Consider the following 18,838-nt stretch of genomic DNA (forward strand, 5'->3'; position numbering starts at 1 on the left):
TCGTGTTTCCGGTATGGATCAAGCAGCAACATTCCTAGTTTACGAGACGCTGCTTTTTCCGTTAGCCGAAACGAAAGTGAAACGAAGCGCTTGACTTTTGACAGCTCTTTCACTACCAGCACAGCTGAGCAGAACTTCCACAACCATGGAGCACAAAAGTGACATAGACGAGGGTTTATATTCCCGGCAGCTGTAAGTATTTAACAACTTTATAGAGAAAGCATTGATTAATTGATTACTAACTTCCGGGTCAAAACGTCAAATCATGTCATTCATTTTTGAATGAGTTTATCTTGAGGGATATCACATCCAATCTACACATGATAATCTTTCATTTAAAGACCTGGGAGTTATGATTATTACGGGTAATCATATCCTGATGATCATCAAGGTTTTTATACAGTTACTGGGGTTTTTATACAGTTACTGATCTGAGGTCAATGGTGTCTCTTGAATCGTCCACACAGGTATGTTCTGGGCCATGATGCAATGCGGAGTATGGGAGAGGCAAATGTCCTTATCTGTGGAATGAGAGGTCTCGGGGTGGAGGTGGCCAAGAACGTAATTCTGGCTGGAGTTGGTTCAGTCACCATCCAGGACAAGGGGACAACTGAATGGACAGACTTGTCCTCTCAAGTGGGTGGATTCTATAATGAAGTCTGTGATTTAAAAACAGAAAACAACATGATATCTAAAATCCACAGAGCAGCCAAATTGTGTTTGATACATCGATCGTAGTACAAGTGTTTTTATGTGTACTTCTTGCTTTCTTTCTAGTTGATTTAGCTGCATTTTTGTTTTCTCTGATTCTCTGTAGTTTTACCTAAAAGAGAGTGACCTGGGCAAGAACCGTGCAATCTGTTCCGAAAAACACCTTGCACGCTTAAATAGCTACGTTCGGCTCTCCACCCACACCGAAACTCTAAATGAGGACTTGCTGCTCAAATTCCAGGTAGGTGTGATCATACTTTTTATGATTATTAAAATTGATCATATGGTGCAAGAGACAATCTTATTCATTCTGTATTAATGCATTACGCTGCTTTGAGACAATGTCCATTGTTTTGTGTCTATACAAATTAAAATGAATTGAGTTGGATTAAATATGGGGATTAGAGCATATGTCAGAGAGTTCCTCTGTTTCTTCTCAAATACAGTATAACACCACCGAGACCATCACAACCTTTATTGCTGGCACTAGACGAACAACTTACTAACTGCAATTAAAAGTAAAATAGCAATCAGTAGCCATCAGGGTGTGTTTAATTACTGGGCATCTACAGATTCACTATGCACAATTTTCTATGTACACTGTAATTACTGTAGCTGAGGAAACAAAAATGATTTAGCTCATTGTAATGGTCAAACAAAAGCCTTGATTTGTACATAAAAGCACAATTAACAAGCGCTAAAATTGCTGGGAGTCATTTTCACCTACAATCTGTCTAAAATCTTTTTAGGTGGTGGTTCTGACCGATTCACTGTTAGAAGAGCAGCTTTCAGTTGCTGCATTCTGCCATTCAAACAACATCAAATTTATTTTGGCTGACACTAAAGGACTTTGTGGGTAAGTATAACAGGTTTTGTTAGTTTATTGAATTATACAGAAGAGGAATGTGGTTCCAGTTTTCTGTTCTTGCTCATGTTCTTGTTTATGATCATAATATAATGATAATATAAGCTACAATATATGATCAATTCCAGACAATTGTTTTGTGACTTTGGAGAAAACTTTCTGGTCAAAGACATTGATGGGGAACCGCCAAAGGTGTCCATGATTGCCCATGTTTCCAAGGTAAAGGCACCTACTTTCATTTTAGAACCTCGGCCTTATCTCAACATCATTTTTCTGAAACCTAACTAAAAGTAAAACAGAAATTACAATGTGTCAAGTCAAGTTTATTTCTATAGCGCTTTTTAGAACAGACATTGTCTCAAAACCGCTTTACAGAATTTAACAGTTAAGATGAACGATGTGTGTTTATAAATGATAAGCAGCCATGGTGACTGTGGCAATGAAAAACGTCCTTTAGATGTTATAAGGACGTAACCTTGAGAGGAACCAGACTCAAAAGGGAACTCTATCATCTTTATTGATAGTTAGAACACAACCAAGACTTGAGTCGAGGTACGAACCGTAACGCGTGTACAAGCCGTACTGCTGGTAGAATACAGGAGGCATCCGAAACGTGAGTTATCTCCTGCAACACTGAACACAAAGCATGAACCAGCAGGGAATGCTGGCGATCTAGAATCCGGTAGGTCACGATAACCATCCAGTAGGTCACGATAACCATCCGGTAGATCCGACAGCGAATGAGCCTGGAACGGGAGCTTATGAAGGGGAACAGTAATGAGGAACAGGTGCCGGTGATTAACGCCGAGAGCGGCAGAGATGGAACCTCTAAGGGGGGTGTGGCAGGTTGATCCCTGACATGATCCTTAGTATTATGTGGGTGAAGTGAATAGGCCATTAAATTGCTGACGGCACCAGCTAAGAAATCTTTACTGACCATGCCAGCGAAAAAAGGAACTCATGGGGGAAATGGTAGTTCGGTGCTTAAGGCTATGGTTGCTGAACAGAAGGTCAAGTGCTAATACTTCCAAGCTGACACTGTTGAGCCTTTGAGCAAGGTGCTTAAACCTCTCTGCTTTAGGAGTTCTGTGTCATGTCTAACCCTGTGCTCTGACCCCAGGTTCCTAACAAGCTGGGATAACAAGCCTCTTTTTTTTCCACTGCTGTAATTTACATAAACAGCTCAACAAGGGCTACACATTAGGTTTATTTCAGTTTAGATTTTTTAAACTCAAACTATTAGAACGCAATTTGAACACTAACCAAATACAGGTAGACCCCAACTTAGGACGTAGATAGGAACCGAAAAACCGGTCGTAAGTCGAGAAGCATGACTACTCTATGATGCATTCCGATGCAGCCACTGTAAACAGATTGACGTTTTTTTTTTACATAGTACAAAAAAAAAAAAAAAAAAAACAGATGCCGTAAGTCGAGTGATCATAGGTCAGGGTCTGACTGTACAGATATAACGTTATTATTTTGTTCAATCAAAAGCTGTTTGATTTTATAAAGTTTTTACTGATTAAGCACTAATGTTTTATACCTATTAAAACAACGCACTGGAGACATTTTTAGGCATCAAGACCACATATACAATGGAGTCCAAAAGTTTGCGAGTACCAATGAAAATGAATTGGGGGTATACTGTATTATATTCAAGATGTGAAATATTTACTGTCTTTGTTTTATATATATATTTTTTAAATCCTTCTGTTCATTTTTTATCTTAAATGATACCAGATTTTTATGTCTCAGACCTCACTGTAGTCTCCTTGTTAATTTTACTTTTACTAGTTTGCTTTCACTTTTATTTCTGTAGATAGTCACTTTTAATGAAGCAGAAAATGATAATGTATCAATACAGCAATTGGGAAAATAATCACTAGGGGGTGAACACTTTCTTCAGACTTCAGATAAGCTTTTACAAGACATTTCATTTTGGAAAAATCTTGAGACGCTTCTAAACAAACAATTTTTTCTCTAAAATATTTAACAGCATTAAAACAGTATTCAAACCAATTACGACATACCCTACATGCTTCTGTAAAACCACAGTTATATTTCATGCTACTATTATTTAATTTAACCACAATAATAATATTTGATATTTTGTAATTGAACTCAAAGTTTGTTTATTTGTAAAATCAGCATGTACAAAAGCGCAGTGTAGTATGTACACATACTTTTTATTGCTGTCACAGAGCATACATTATGTAAGCATTTATACTACAAATATTACTTTCTCCTTTGGCTTGTCAGAGTGGTCTGATTACACCATTGTTCTTTTAGATAACACCAGAAAAATCCCCACTTTGTTAACAAACTACTGAAAGTATTAATTACGTAATGTGCCTCATTTCTTTTTCCTTTTAACTCTGACTAGTAAAATATATGGAAAAATACAGAATGAGGAATGCTGTTAAAAGAATCTAGTCAATGACTATTTTTTTTTCCGATTAATTATACAGCAGCATGTCATACATTTTTATCTATTTATAGTACGTTTAGTGTTTATTGTATGTTATCACTTATGTTGCACCAGCTCATTCCAGTCATTCCCTCACCAGATTTTATTTTATTTCTCTCTCTGTTATATAAAAATAGGCAACACCTTCTGACCAATCATAGTCAATATTCATGCTGTAATACACTCCTGGGCAAAAAAAACAAAACAAATGGAAAGCTTACAAATGGAAAATTAGCTGTTTATGGTCTTAACAAGAAATCATTGGTCAGAAAATAAGCAAGAATTAAACACTTGCACTCCTGAGAGCTCCAGTGACACCATTTCCCAACTTTTGAGGCAGTGAGCTGTAAAAAAAAAAAAACTAGACACAGCTACATTCCTATGATTGCATGCAAAGTTAAAATCATGATAATGTGTAAAATGTTTAATGTAAACTTCGCCACGTGTCCGGCTTCATGTAATGTCTTAAACTACTCATCAAATGTTTGAAGTCTTTAGCAGTGAATGAAGTAACAGTGATTCAACAGTGAACAGTGATTTACCCACAATGCTAAAACATACAAATAAATCAAAAAGGGAAAGCTATCCCATAATAGGTTGCTTTATTTTTTTGTTTATTTCTTGTTACATTTCTAAATAGTAATTGATTGAGTAATGATCATGAAAAGCTTCATATCTTCACATTTGGCTTTTTTGCCTGGGGGGTGTAAGTAAGTATAAATGCACTGTAAATTACATAAAAAGCATAAAGAAATGACTAGTAATTCTGATTGAGCTGATAATCATTAAAACCAAAGTGCATGCAGTATAAATCAGTCTAATCGTTTGATCTGGCCCATGAAGATGGATTCTGAAAGGTGGCTGTTCCAGGAAAACTGGTTAGCTGTATAATTCTTTTCAGAAGAAATCATGTGAGGTGTCAAGGAATTCCAAGAAGTAGAAGAGTGACATCTGAGACTCCTAATTTGCATATGATTTGAATACACAACAATTTGTTTTTTTTCTTGTCCTCAGTTAGCAGTCTTGATGTTCAGCAATTTCTACAAAATGTATAAAATTAATTAGACACTCACAATTGGTGAACATTATTTGGATGTATTGGTGCCGCTTCGTTATCATGTGATTTTGGCCAGTGTGGCCCCTGACGTCAAATGCATTTTATACACCTGGTGCAAAAGTGATACCTTTTGTCCTTTGCAGGGAAATCCAGGTATAGTCACATGCACAGATGACCAGGCCCCTTTCTCAAATGGTATGCATGTTGTCATCTCTGGGGTTAAGGGTATGACAGAGCTCAACAGCTATGGGCCTATTGAAATCAAAGTGATAGGTGAGTAATATGTAACAGAAACTGGATTTGTTGTTCTAATGCTAAAAGCAATAAGGATCTATGAATACCGAATGTGGGATGAACGGATTATATAGCTTTGTCTCTCGTTTACAGAAGACAGCGACTCCTTCAGTATTTGTGACACTTCGAGTTTTTCTGAATACGAAAAGGGCGGCGTGGCAACTGAAGTCAAAGAAACGAAGACACTCAGTTTTGTGAGTTTGTTGCAATAACATTTTATTTTTGAAATAAAATGCTGTGTATATATTGCAGTATATTCACATAATCAGAATACATACATGTGGCAGCAGTGCAATAGAAAAAAAAAAATCACATTTTGTTTACGTTCACATCAGAACGGGAAAAAAAAAATTTCATTGATAATCTCTTGACTTTAACTGTGGGGTGGTTTGGTGGTTGATGGTGGTTTTGAGTATTTTAGCAAACTGATTTTCACACACACAAGTCTCAGAATGGTGTGACAAACAATACAAAGTACATTCTTGACGAGGAAAGAACAGAATCTCAGAATTTACATGCAGCTAGATGGTCTTGCCTTGTCCTGTCCAGTTCCCACTGAACTGGTGCCCATTAGAGCCTCAGGTTCCTGTTCTTGTAGCAAACCCCACTGCAGTGCTGCTGTTGTAGCCCATCCACCTCAAGTTTCGATGTGTTGTGCATAGTGAGATGCATTTCTGCTCAGCACAGTTGTAAAGGCTCAGTATATGATCTACTGTATTCTTCCTGGAAGCTTAAAAATGAATCACACCTCTTTTATCAAGGTGTTTCCGCCCACAGAACTTTTACTCAGTGTTTTTTTTTTCCAAGACATTTTTGGTAAACTCTTAAGACTTTTAATCCCAAAGGAATCTGAATTATTGAACTAAATAACTCAAACCAGTCCATCAGATATCACCAACTATGCCATGATTAAAAACACAGAGGCCACACTTTTCCCCATGTCTATAATTCTGTGCATGGGCATGCATTGTGCTGCTTTCAGATGATTAAATACCTGCATCAATAAAGCAGAAGGTAAGTTTGTGTATGTATATGCTCCTCACATGCCAGATACCTCTAAATGTTGCTGTGGAGCAAGTGATGCAAGATCCTGAGCTCCTGGCATTCGCTTATGAAAAAGAACAGAGAAATCTATCTCTTCACCTGGGCTTCCGAGCACTGCAGGAGTTCCAACAGAAATATAATCGACTGCCCAAACCCAGGAACCAGGTCAGTAAAAGACATTCATCCATATGCTGTGTTTGTTTTACAAACATAGTTTAAGATTATTTATTATCTGTTGCTGAGCCATAATATTAAAACCTTTGACGGGTAAATTTATAATGTTATAATGAATAACATGGGATATCTCGTAACTTTAGGCCCCTACTACAGCTTGGGCTATATTAAGCTTCAAATGAAAAATAAATTTTTGATGTGTTGGAAGCAGGTCAGTGGGAAAGTGTATGATTTTTTTTTTGTCAATTTACTAGAGGTAACGAATGTGGGAGTGTTGCAATCTGCTCATTTTATCTCAAACAGCTTGACTGTTAAACCTTAATTCTTAGCAATTATCAAATCATGTAAATGTTTATCAGCCTGGATTAATTATACATGTATTGGTAAGTCACTGAACTCCAGAAAGGGAATGTACTAAAGTACAATGCTGCTTTAAATTTGAACCACTTCAACTATACTACATTTAAGAAAAATCTCTCTTTGCACTTTCATTGTGTCGGCTAGGTATGATCTTTTAGCTGACTTCTTATGCCTCTTATTATCATGCTAGGTAGCATTTGAGAGATTTGAAAGTGTTCTAAGTGCTATTAGCTAGCTTTTTGTTTTCAAACATTCTACTGTGACAACATTGCAAATTTACAATCTTCTATCATCTTTTAGTGATGTTGCCTTTCATTTACATACCAATAAAAAAAAGAAAAATTGGTCCAAATAAGGTTGCTTGTATAAAAGTACTAGCTAAGAAATGTAAAGATAAGATACTTACATTTTGCTGTTAGATCTTTGCCACCTGACATGATTTTAGTGACCAGGTAGCCAAAAATTACATTTTAAATATTTAGAGAAAAGAAACTATAAGAAAAAAGTATTTTCATACTGTACATACGGAAGTAGAAAACTTTTAAACAGTATTGCTCCATTTCAGTTGATAGAGTTTCAGCCAAAACTTATTATTCAAGTTTAATAATTTTGAGCAATAATCTAATTCTGTATATTAGGTCAAGTCAAACGTTGCCTCCTGACTAACCCAGCAGTAAAGGCAATTCTGAATCTATGATAACAATACCCAATGTGCTGAACATATTGGTCTGTTGTTCATCTAATATGAATTACAGAGAGTGTGTAGAATTTCATATTTCATCCTCTGTATTATGTGTCGTTTTCTTAATCAGGAGGATGCTGAGCTACTTCTTGATTTGGCAAGGAAGCTCAGTGCAGCAGCACAATTTGACGGATTTGACAACGAAGTTGTGAGAAAACTGTCTCTTTGTGCCAGAGGCAATTTGGCTCCTATCAACGCATTCATTGGAGGACTGGCTGCCCAGGAAGTGATGAAGGTGAGAAAAGCAGTGAAGTGCACTCCAAGCCCAATGGTATCGGAAAAGTTTGCCTGTTGGTCCTGATTTAAAAAAAAGGTGGTTATTGTTGTTTTTTGCAACTTTGTTAAACTGTTGTTTTGAAAACTGTTGTTCAGGCTTGCAGTGGTAAGTTCACTCCACTCAAACAGTGGCTCTACTTTGATGCTCTGGAGTGCCTTCCTGAGCAAGAGGACAGTAACAAAGGACTGACTGAAGAAGACTGTGCTCCAGTAAACAAAATTTCACTTTCTAATTCTTATAATTATTAATTAATGTGATCAGGTGTGTGTGTGTGTGTGTGTGTGTGTGTGTGTGTGTGTGTGTGTGTGTGTGTGTGTCCCCTAAATTTTGTATTCTGAAATTGTGGAAACGTTATGGAGTGAACGTGTGACATCATCTGAGTAATATGTGATAAATAAATCAACATGACCTTTATCCTATATCCAGGTCATGTGAATTTAACTGCATCATATAAAGGGAATCAAACACATGTAAAAGATGTAAAAAGTCCACATGCAAAAATGTCTAAATCAGGTGTAGCATCTAAAAATCAGTGTGACAAATTCACATAAAAAATCAAAATAATTCCTCTAAATCATCTGCATGGTACAACTGACGGTATTTTTTATCTGTCAATTTTTTCACAGAGAAACAGTCGCTACGATGGTCAGATTGCTGTATTTGGCTTTGACCTCCAAGAAAAACTGAAGAACCAGAGATATTTCCTGGTAAGTGTTGTTCCATGTTGTTACCAGAAGAGGGCGCCATTAACCTTCACTATTCAATTTGCTCACACTACAGTTCATGATAATGATGTAGGGTGGAAAAAAAACGAGAATATGGTCCTCAGGAAGCTCAACCTGGATTTACAGTTTACAGCAGGAAGCAACCAGAACTACAATAACATTGTCAAGAGTGTGATTCAGCCTGCGTTTCCTGTTACACTCAGCCTTTACTCTATTTAGGATAGTCAGATATTAATCAACATTTAACATAAGATATGCTTACATTGTTGGAATGTAAAGTTTATATTTATATTTAAATTTAAAGCAATGAAACGTGACATTCTCCTTGTATTGGAACTTAATATTTAACCCCTTTACAATCTATCAGATTGTGACATATTTAGGTTACTGATCTTACAGATATATGCGTAATATCTATGCACTTACAAATATGAACAAAAGGTAAACATTAATAAGAAGATAATATAGTTTTAATTAAAAAGGTATTCAGACATTAATAATGTAAGATATTTGTACATTATTACAGAGGTGTTGATAGAGAAGTATTGAGAAGGTCAGAAGCAGTTGCATTGTGTGTATGTGGATTTACAACAGGGTAAAAGAGGAGTGTGTCAGAGAAGTATGTGAGGGTGGTGCAGGACATGTATGAGGACAGTGTGACAGCAGTGAAGTGTGCAGTAGGAACGACAGACTGGTTCAAGGTGGAGGTGGGACTTTGATCATGGATCAGTTTTGAGCCCTTTCCTGTTTGCAGTGGTGATGGACAGGTTGATGAGAAGTCTCCATGGACTATGATGTTTGTGGATGATATTGTGATTTGTGGTGAAAGTAGGGACCAGTTTGAGAAGAGCCTGGAAAGGTGGAGGTACAGGCTGGAGAGAAGGGAAATGAAAGTCAATAGGAGTAAGATGTAGTACATGTGTGTGAATGAGAGGGAGGGCAGTGGAGTGGTGCGGTTGCAGGGAGAAGAGGAGGAGAAGGTGGAGGAGTTTAGGTACCTGGGGTCAACAGTGCAAAGTAATGGAGAGTGTGTTAGAGAAGTGAAGAAAAGAGTGCAGGCAGGGTGGAGTGGGTGGAGAAGAGTGACAGGAGTGATTTGTGATAGAAGGGTATCTGTTAGAGTGAAACTGTGGTGAGACCTGCGATGTTGTATGGTTTAGAGACAGTGGCATTGAGTAAAAGACAGGGGGTGGAGCTGGAGGTAGCAGAGCTGAAGATTTTAATTGGGAGTGACGACGATGGACAGGATTAGAAATGAGTTTATTAGAGGGACAGCGCATGTAGGACGTTTTGGGGACAAAGTGAGAGAGGGGAGATTAAGATGGTCTGGACATGTGCAGAGGAGGGACATGGGGTATATCGGTAGGAAAATGCTGAGAATGGAGCCACCAGGAATGAGGAAAAGAGGAAGTCTAAAGAGGAGGTTTATGGATGTGGTGAAGGAAGACAGGCAGGTAGTTGGTTTGAAAGAGGTAGATGTAGAGAACAGGGGGGTATGGAGACGGATGATCCGCTGTGGCAACCCCTAATGGGAGAAGCCGAAAGAAGAAGATTACAGAGGTGTTGTTGACCCTTACAGCTTCGAAAACCCAGTTGAAATACATAACGAATGTCTTCTTGGCATAATCATCTTCACTTCCCAAGGTTACAAGTTCCTGCCCCACACCCATTTATTTTTAATGGGATTTCAATCAGTAAAATGCATCAATTTGTTATTTATTTGTAGCTCTATGTTTGTTGTCTTGTTAACTTTCTTGACCAGTGAGATTAAATTCTCCAGTGACATGTCCTAGTACATTGCTCCAGTCATGTTCTTTTGGATAACATGCACTGTTTGCAAAGAAAGAGCCCCATATCATGATGCTCCATCATTCATACTTTCGTGTAGATATAGTGGTATTGGAATCATTTGTGCAACCTATCATCAAACATGACAAAAATAATAATTGTGATGTAGGAACATACATTGCAGTGCAATTGTGTAAAATATTGCCAAACAATAAAAAACATCTTTTTATATGGCATAAGGTGCCCTTTATTTTCCGATATACACTATATTGCCAAAAGTATTGGGTCACCTAGTCATAAGTTTGGTATGTGATTTTTGAGCATTGCATTCCACATTTAGTCCCAATTTGCTTTTATAAATCCCTCCACTCTTCTGGGAAGATGTTCCACTAGATTTTGAAGTGTGCTTATGGAAATTTGTGTTCATCAGCCACAAGGGTATTATAAAAGGCAGGTACTGATGTCTGGGGTGCAGTCAGTGTTTCAATTTATCCCAAAGGTGTTCAGAAGGGATGAGATCAGAGCTCTTTAGCAGGCCACTCAAGAGCTTCCTCTCTAAAGCATGTAAACCACATCATCAAGGAGCTCACTTTGTGCACAGGGGCATTGCCATGCTGGAACAGGTTTGGGTTTCCCAGTTTAAGTGAATGCAATATTTTATTATAGCAAATCATTTACAATTGAGTGCCTCCAGCTTAGTGGTAACAGTTTGAAAAAGAAACCCATATAGCAGGAAAGGTCAGGTGACCCAATACTTTTGGCAATATAGTGTATGTTACTGCATGTCATTATTTTAATTCAACAACTTAATATTTCAAAATTTTATATTGCCCTATTGAATTTCAATTTCATCTTACTAAGACTTTCACAATATACATTTTATTTTGTATATTTACATAATTACATAAGCTGTAAACTGAAAATTACATTTACACTGCAAAATATCTTTGTATACACTAGATGAATATAGCATTGTTTCTCTTTCTTACTTATGAAAAAGGAAAGGGTTTTAAACTATGTTCCTTGGATACACATTTTACGTTATATATATTTTTTTAGGTGGGTGCTGGGGCCATTGGCTGTGAGCTCTTAAAAAACTTTGCTCTGATTGGCCTTGGTGCTGGAGAGGGCGGAGACATCACAGTGACAGACATGGACTCAATTGAGAGGTCCAACCTGAATCGTCAATTCCTGTTTAGGTCTGAGGATATTGGGGTAAGAAAATGCAACAAATATATATGTACACTGTATATATGTTAATGTGTGCTACAACGATTACAACAATTGTGCAATATAACAACAATATGGCAAATTTATTGTGATATATTATTTAAAGTATTATTAAGCCTTTTATCTAATAGTTTAGCAACATAGACTTTCAGACACTCATAGACAGAGAGACACCCCATCATTTATATCCCCTTTTCCTCTTCCTGTCATACAGAAGCAGAAATCAGAGGTGGTAGCTGAGGCAGTGCGTAAAATAAATCCCAGCATGAATATCACCTCTCACCAGAACCGTGTGTGTGAGGAAAGCGAGGGCATCTACACATACCAGTTCTACGGCAGCCTAAATGGAGTGGCAGCAGCTCTGGATAATGTAGAAGCCCGTGAGTAATTACAGCATTGCTGTAAAAAACACAGCCAAATACATATACTGCATTTGATCTGAGTCGATTGATCTTGCTATTGTGAATATAAAAACATTTAAAAACATTTAAGTATGTATGCACTGGACCAAGCCCAAAATCTCAACATATTAAGCTTTTAATGGTCTTAACAACAAATCATTTGTCAGGAAATAAACAAGAATTAAATAAAAAAAAATTGAGTAACTTAGTATGGGATAGCTTTTTTTTCCCCATGAAATAGTTTTTACCTTGACATTCTTCAAAATGTCTAATATTGTGGCCTTTTTCCAGTCATTGCTTCAAACAGTTGGAAATTTTTCTGAACAAAAAACTTTAAATCATAATTATTTTGTCTTTGTGTACAAGATTCTCTAATTGAATTTCATTTTTCATAGCTTTCCTCAAACAGTTAATTTCAGCCAAATTAAACTTTGTGGCACAGAAGCAAGAAGTGCATTTGTTTCACAGTTTTTTGTTTGTTTGTTTGTTTGTTTTTTCGCCAAAGGGTCTACATCATTTTCATTTTAAAATGCATTTGACAAGATTAAGATTCGGCTTAATAAGATTTTCACCATAGCATGTGCCACCTAGTGGCAGTTCACTATATGAGCTTTACACTGATAACTATTATGATGATTTTGTTTTGTCTGTGTAAAGGAATGTACTTGGATAAGTGCTGTGTGCAGCACAAGAAACCCATGTTAGAAGGAGGGACTCTGGGTGCTAAAGGACATACTCTGGTAGTGGTTCCACACCTGACTGAATCCTATGGTTCAGAACCATCTTCAGAACAAAAGGCCATTCCACTGTGTACATTAAAGCACTTTCCTCATCGCATAGAACACACCCTGCAGGTAAATGTGCGAGATTCACCGTAATAACACATACCCACATAACACTGCCTCCATCTGACTCTATAAAAAAGAAAACACGTCTTTGTTTAAGTGTAATCAACTTAAATTTGATTTCACGAGTCTAAATAAATGAAACGTGTGTGTTTTACACTCACTATAATCTATCTAATTTGGACAGTAGCCCCAGCTGTACAGTATAAACAAAAGTTTGTTAAGACCCAACCGTAAGATTCGTATGTGCTTTTTTTTGGACATCCCATTCCACATTTAGTCAGCATTTGCTGTTATAATAACCTCTGTTTTTCTGAAAAGAAAAGCTAGATTTTTGAGATTTGTGGTCTTTCAGCCACAAAGGTGTTAGAGAAGTGTGGTACTGATGCAGGGTGATAAGATCTGGGGTAAAGTCAGTGTTCTAGTTCATCTTAAAGGTGTTCAATAGAGTTGAGCTCAGAGCTCTATAGCAAGCAGTTTAAGATTCCAATATTCCAACCCATGTAAACCATATCTTTATAGAGCTCTTTGTGCACTGGTTTGGGAACAGGTTTGGGTCTCCTAGTTGAAGTGAAGGAAAAAATATTGTATAATATCACATCCAAAGACATCCTCTACAACAGTCTTCAAGTTTGTGGTAGGGAAGAACCACCAATGGCTGAAAATGTCAGGTGTTTTGATACTTATGTCCATATCATGTATGTGTAAACGGTTAATTTAGAAAAAACATTTGACGGCAGTAATGAACAAAACAACAAAAAAAAAAAAAAGTGTTTTTAATTATTAATGTTTAGTATTTCTAACACATAGGTGACAGGAGCTACTGTCGACCCTCTTCATGCTTGATTACTTATACAATGCATTTTGCATGTAGCACTTTACACATTACAGGATGTCTGTAATATATATTAACACACTGACATTTCAGTGGGCCAGAGAGCAGTTTGAGGAACTTTTCAAGCGCACACCAGAGAATGTGAACCAGTATCTACGGTATGTTGCATTCTAATTATTTTGAAAAAAAAAAGGCGAGGAAAAACACGCAAACTGAGACAATTATCTAGAGTTTTACAAATGTATTGCTATCATTACTAGCATATGGTCCTGATAAACACACACATATATCCTGATAAACCCATAGTAGGGGAGTGTAACCTGTTTTCTGACTTCCTGTGCTAAATCTTAACACAAGCCAGATCTTCTTTCTATCGTCTGTTCAAACGAAAGACAGGAAAGTTTAGCAAGAAGAGAGTGCACACGTTCACACAGGAAGCGGTGGCTTATGGTGCACACAGATAATGCATGGCGAATGCTGCAGTGTGCTTCCCTTAAAACCAACTACTTCCTGCTGGCTAGCTGCATAATTTACGTTACAGCCTGCATTCCAGCTCAGCCAATATCCCACTTAAAATTTGACATTAACACTGCAAAGTGTACTGCCAAGAATCGATGCATTTCTTTAGTGGACACTAGAGACTAATTTAAGTGCTAGCATTAGTGATTCGGCTGTGCGCACAATTGGGTTCAGTTTTGTTTTTGCACAAAAGAGCTTTACAGATAATTAGCATGTAGATGTGGATCTCCAATGCCAGGAATAGATGAGATGAGATGAGATGAGATGAGATGAGATGAGATGAGATGAGGAACAAACCAAAAGGGAACCGATTTTCTTTAGGAATTGTAAAATGTTACCCAGCTACAACTGTGTAACATTAGACTGTAAATACGGTTCCCTGGGATTTACAGGACAATCTTGTTAAATATTGTAGGAATTCTTAGGTACAAATCTTCAGTATCCAGGTGAGATTGTCCAATGAAGCAAAGGTGAGGCTTGAAAAAAGTGTTACCACATGTTTTCTGTGGTCATAGCTTAAACAGCCATTAGGCATGTAGAATCTGATTGCACATAAATTGGTCCTAGGTTGATGAATTATCTATGCTTCATTGCCCGTTGGTGTAAATGAGTGAGAGAATGTGTGGTGCCATCTGTGGTGAATTTACCCCTCTTGTTCCCTTCAACCACAGAGATCCTGGACTTATATACCACTGTGCTGTTCTTGGGCACCAGTGAACACTGACATATGACTTCCATATTGATATTTTGTGCTGAAACCATGTTCATCGCTATATTTTCCCTGTTTTAAATATTCAAATAAAAAATATTATATGATAAAATAAAATATAAAATATTAATAATATATGTTTTTCCTGACAGCGATGCTAAGTTTGGGGCTCTTACTGTTGGCCGCGAGGAAGCCGAGGACATCGAAGTGGTAGAGGCAGTGTATCAAAGTGTAAAGGACAGACCCCATGAGTGGCAGGACTGTGTGGCCTGGGCTCGTTTGCAGTGGGAAAACTTTTTCAACAACGACATCGAACAGTTGCTCCACTGCTTTCCTCCTGACCATGTACTGTATACACACACACACACACACACACACACACACACACATAACAACAATTAAATGTAATGTAATGTTAATGTCTGTTGAGGGCCTGTGTGTTAGAAAGGAAGATGGCAATTGACAGTTGGTAGCTCTTGGTTGAGTGCCAAGCTTGCAGCTGCGTTCAGAGCATTCAGTTCAATGTGAAGCCTGCTGGGGGCGCTGTGGGCTACACAAACCTAACTGACTCAATCTAAATCCTTCTAGCTGTAAAACATATGGTACAGTTCAAAATGTCTTACTTTGTAAACAACATACTGCACCAGAATACACTGTAAACAATATATATTATCCATTTTTTTTTTATTCTCATGTTAAAATCATTCATTGAAATGGCATAACAATATCAGGAACGCCATTACTGCGAGTTAAGGGCTAGAACACTTCTGAGGCAACAGTATGAATAACTGATTTAATCATTCAGCATTAAACACTCGATAGCCACACCAATTAATAAAAACAAGCCAGTTTATTAATAGTCTTGTCAAAGGAGGTACTGTATTAGCTTTGTTTAAATTCTAAAGAGGAGTAGTTGCTACAACTCACAAAACTACACAAAAGTATACTTTGGTATATCACAAAATTATTAGTTTCATTGGAAAACTAATACAACATACTACCTACTGTTAACGGGGACAGTTTCTAGAATGCACAAATGTACAGAAAGCATCCCACTAGAATGTAAGAAAAATTTAAATGAGAAATCAGACAATAATAATTGTATGAATCTTCTTTATTATGCCAAATTCTAGCTGCATAATGCATTTTCTTAATTGTTGGCATTTTCATAACCTTGTGTAAATTACCTTTACTCTGGTTATTTGCGTCTTTTCTTTCTTTCTTTCTCTCTTTTTCTCTTTGTCACTTATATATACACACACACACACACACACACACACACACACACACACACACACACACACACACACACACACACACACACAAACACCTTATCTTAACTGAAAAGCCAGCAGTAGGTTTATGGGGGCTCCTGCTAGTTTCAGTTCACAGCTAGATGTCTTTATTCCTGACAACATTATGAGGAAGCTGGTCAGGGCTGCATCTCATGATAAAGAAAATATGCATCATCACTGTTACACTACGTGATTAGTGAATAAGCAAATTGTGTGTGCCTGAATTGAAAAGAGAAGTTGTATTGACATTTCCTTTAGCGGTTGTAATGGAATTTCCTTTTCTTTATTCTTTATAGTACAGCAAGATCTAGTCCTGTAAATGGAATCCGTATGCATGTTACTGAGCATGATTCAGAAGCATGTGAAAATCTGCTCAGATATGTTTTTCAATCATTTAAACTCGCACGAAATTGTAGGAGTAGGAAACTATTGTAGGAAAATATAGGTGACAGTTCATTCGAAAACTTTTCATGATGATGTAATACTGAAGACATCTGAAAACAGAGGTCGAGATTGGAAATGATGGGAGGCAGAGATAGCGTTACACATGCAAGATTTTACAGACACAAAGGACAAGTGAATTAAACCTGACTACAGTTATAATTGAGAGGCATGTAACTTTGACTAAAGGTCCAGATCGTCCGAAGGTCCAGATGTCCATTTAATCTAAAACATTTCATTTCAGGATTTCTAAAGTGCAGTTTGTACATCGTTGATGTTTGTTGTTGTTGTTGTTGTTGTTGTTGCTCAAAGTAGGACAATGAATGTTCAAGCCATTGGTTCTGAAACTTTTGCAGCCAGGGACCATTTGAACTGTGAAATACATTTTAACAGGCATTTTTATATGTACAATATTAAATTTACTATTCATTAAAGCCATTTTCTGGATTAAAATTGTCATTTAGGTTCAAGGTATGCTAATAGTTGAGTTCACAGTTTCATGTACACCGTGCATACCGAGTTTGCAAATTTAATAATAATAATAATAATAATAATAATAATAATAATAATAATAGTAATAACATTTTAAATGATGCAACAAAATTATAAAATTAGTTTTTCGTTTTAAATTAACTGCCATTGTTGTAAATATCTGGAATGTTACTTGTTTTGAAATCTCTCTTCATTTAAGATTAAGCTCTTCAGAAGCTATTAACTATTAGTTATTTGCATTTTCCAGAAGGCAGAATGATAAAAAATGCAAGTTTGTTATCATCCCTTCCACATTTGTTTATAAGTTGTGCATTCTGCAGTGTATGTAAATGTATGCTCAATTGTATTTATTTAATTGTTTGTTTAATTATTATCTATAGTTTTGAATTAAACCCATTAATTCAAGTCAAGTTACTCAATACTCAATAATAAATATGCTTAAATTTCCTGGTTTGTGTATTTCAAAAGTAAAAAAAAAAGAGAAAAAATAATCATGGACCCCTGATTTTACTATAGTTAGTGGACCCTAGGGGGTCAAGCGACTGCTGATCAGTTTACTGCTACATGTCTGATCAGCTACAGCACTGATCTTTCTGCCGAGTCGGATCAAAGGGGTCCTCAGCAACTGTCTCCTGCTCCTTTAAACAGGCCCTCTCTGTTCTTTTATCACAGGACAAATTGCTTTAAACACACACACACACACACACACACACACACACACACACACACACACACAGACAATACTGATTAACTCATTATACAGCCTGAGCAAAAGGTGTATGGAGACAAAAGCTTTGTAGACATAAAGTCTACCTTGTATTTTTTCTTCACAGGGTTGTGAATGTCTCCAGACTCTGCTCATGTCTCCATTTCCATTTGTGTCTGTTTTTGGTTTTGTTTGTTTTCTATTAATTATCTATTTTTATTAACTATTCCTATTCCCTCATGGTGGACCGTCGTAAAAAGCATTTCACTGCATGTCATACCCTGTATGTATGTGTATGTGACAAATAAAATTTGTTTTGATTTGATTTGATTTGATTTGATAACACCCTACTGTCTATCTCCAGGTAACTAGTTCTGGTCTGTCTTTTTGGATGGGAGCTAAAAGATGTCCTCATCCCTTATCCTTTGACCCAGCCAATGTAAGTGTGAGCCCTGGTTGTCCAGAGTTCAGGCTTAGCAGCTTCCCCTCAGGACCTAAATGCCTGAAATATCTTTCTATCCCCCGATAACGGCTTACCTTTTCTTACCTGCCGTGAACAGGATTAAAACACACTTTCCACAGTATGTGTTCTAATGTGCAGGCTCTGTACTTTATCATTTGTCTTAAACAGTCATTTTCTCCATACTGAGGTCGTTATTATAATTTATGACCTTTTGTCTGTGTGTCAGTGTTATCAGGGTTTCTACCACTGAGTACATTACCATTCTAAGGTATTAGACTGGGAACTGAAACTGTTTTGTGTCTGTAAATTCTATGATGGCGTTTCCCCCAAGTTAATTCTTGAGAATCTATTTTAACATATCTATGAGCTGCATATAGGTGGGTGCGAAGGTTTGC

General features: G+C 37.0%; 1 protein-coding gene across 2 annotated transcripts in view; it reads left to right on the plus strand.

The window, feature by feature from the left end:
• The window catches only part of uba7 (ubiquitin-like modifier activating enzyme 7), a 42,517-nt gene continuing 23,679 nt past the window's right edge, over positions 1-18,838 (plus strand). The window contains exons 1-17 of one of the 2 annotated variants that reach the window (XM_046856142.1): positions 1-192; positions 468-636; positions 818-952; positions 1,461-1,567; positions 1,705-1,795; positions 5,247-5,376; positions 5,494-5,591; positions 6,448-6,606; positions 7,788-7,952; positions 8,090-8,203; positions 8,621-8,701; positions 11,567-11,722; positions 11,952-12,117; positions 12,796-12,992; positions 13,912-13,976; positions 15,199-15,391; positions 18,345-18,419. In XM_046856142.1, coding sequence (XP_046712098.1) covers positions 146-192; positions 468-636; positions 818-952; positions 1,461-1,567; positions 1,705-1,795; positions 5,247-5,376; positions 5,494-5,591; positions 6,448-6,606; positions 7,788-7,952; positions 8,090-8,203; positions 8,621-8,701; positions 11,567-11,722; positions 11,952-12,117; positions 12,796-12,992; positions 13,912-13,976; positions 15,199-15,391; positions 18,345-18,419 — 2,148 coding nt within the window. In that variant the 5' untranslated portion in view covers positions 1-145. Of the gene's footprint in view, positions 193-467; positions 637-817; positions 953-1,460; positions 1,568-1,704; positions 1,796-5,246; positions 5,377-5,490; positions 5,592-6,447; positions 6,607-7,787; positions 7,953-8,089; positions 8,204-8,620; positions 8,702-11,566; positions 11,723-11,951; positions 12,118-12,795; positions 12,993-13,911; positions 13,977-15,198; positions 15,392-18,344; positions 18,420-18,838 lie in introns of both variants that reach the window. The other variant, XM_046856133.1, reaches the window with a different exon arrangement.

This window comes from Silurus meridionalis, chromosome 1, assembly GCF_014805685.1.
Source record: "Silurus meridionalis isolate SWU-2019-XX chromosome 1, ASM1480568v1, whole genome shotgun sequence".
Lineage (NCBI taxonomy): Eukaryota > Metazoa > Chordata > Actinopteri > Siluriformes > Siluridae > Silurus > Silurus meridionalis.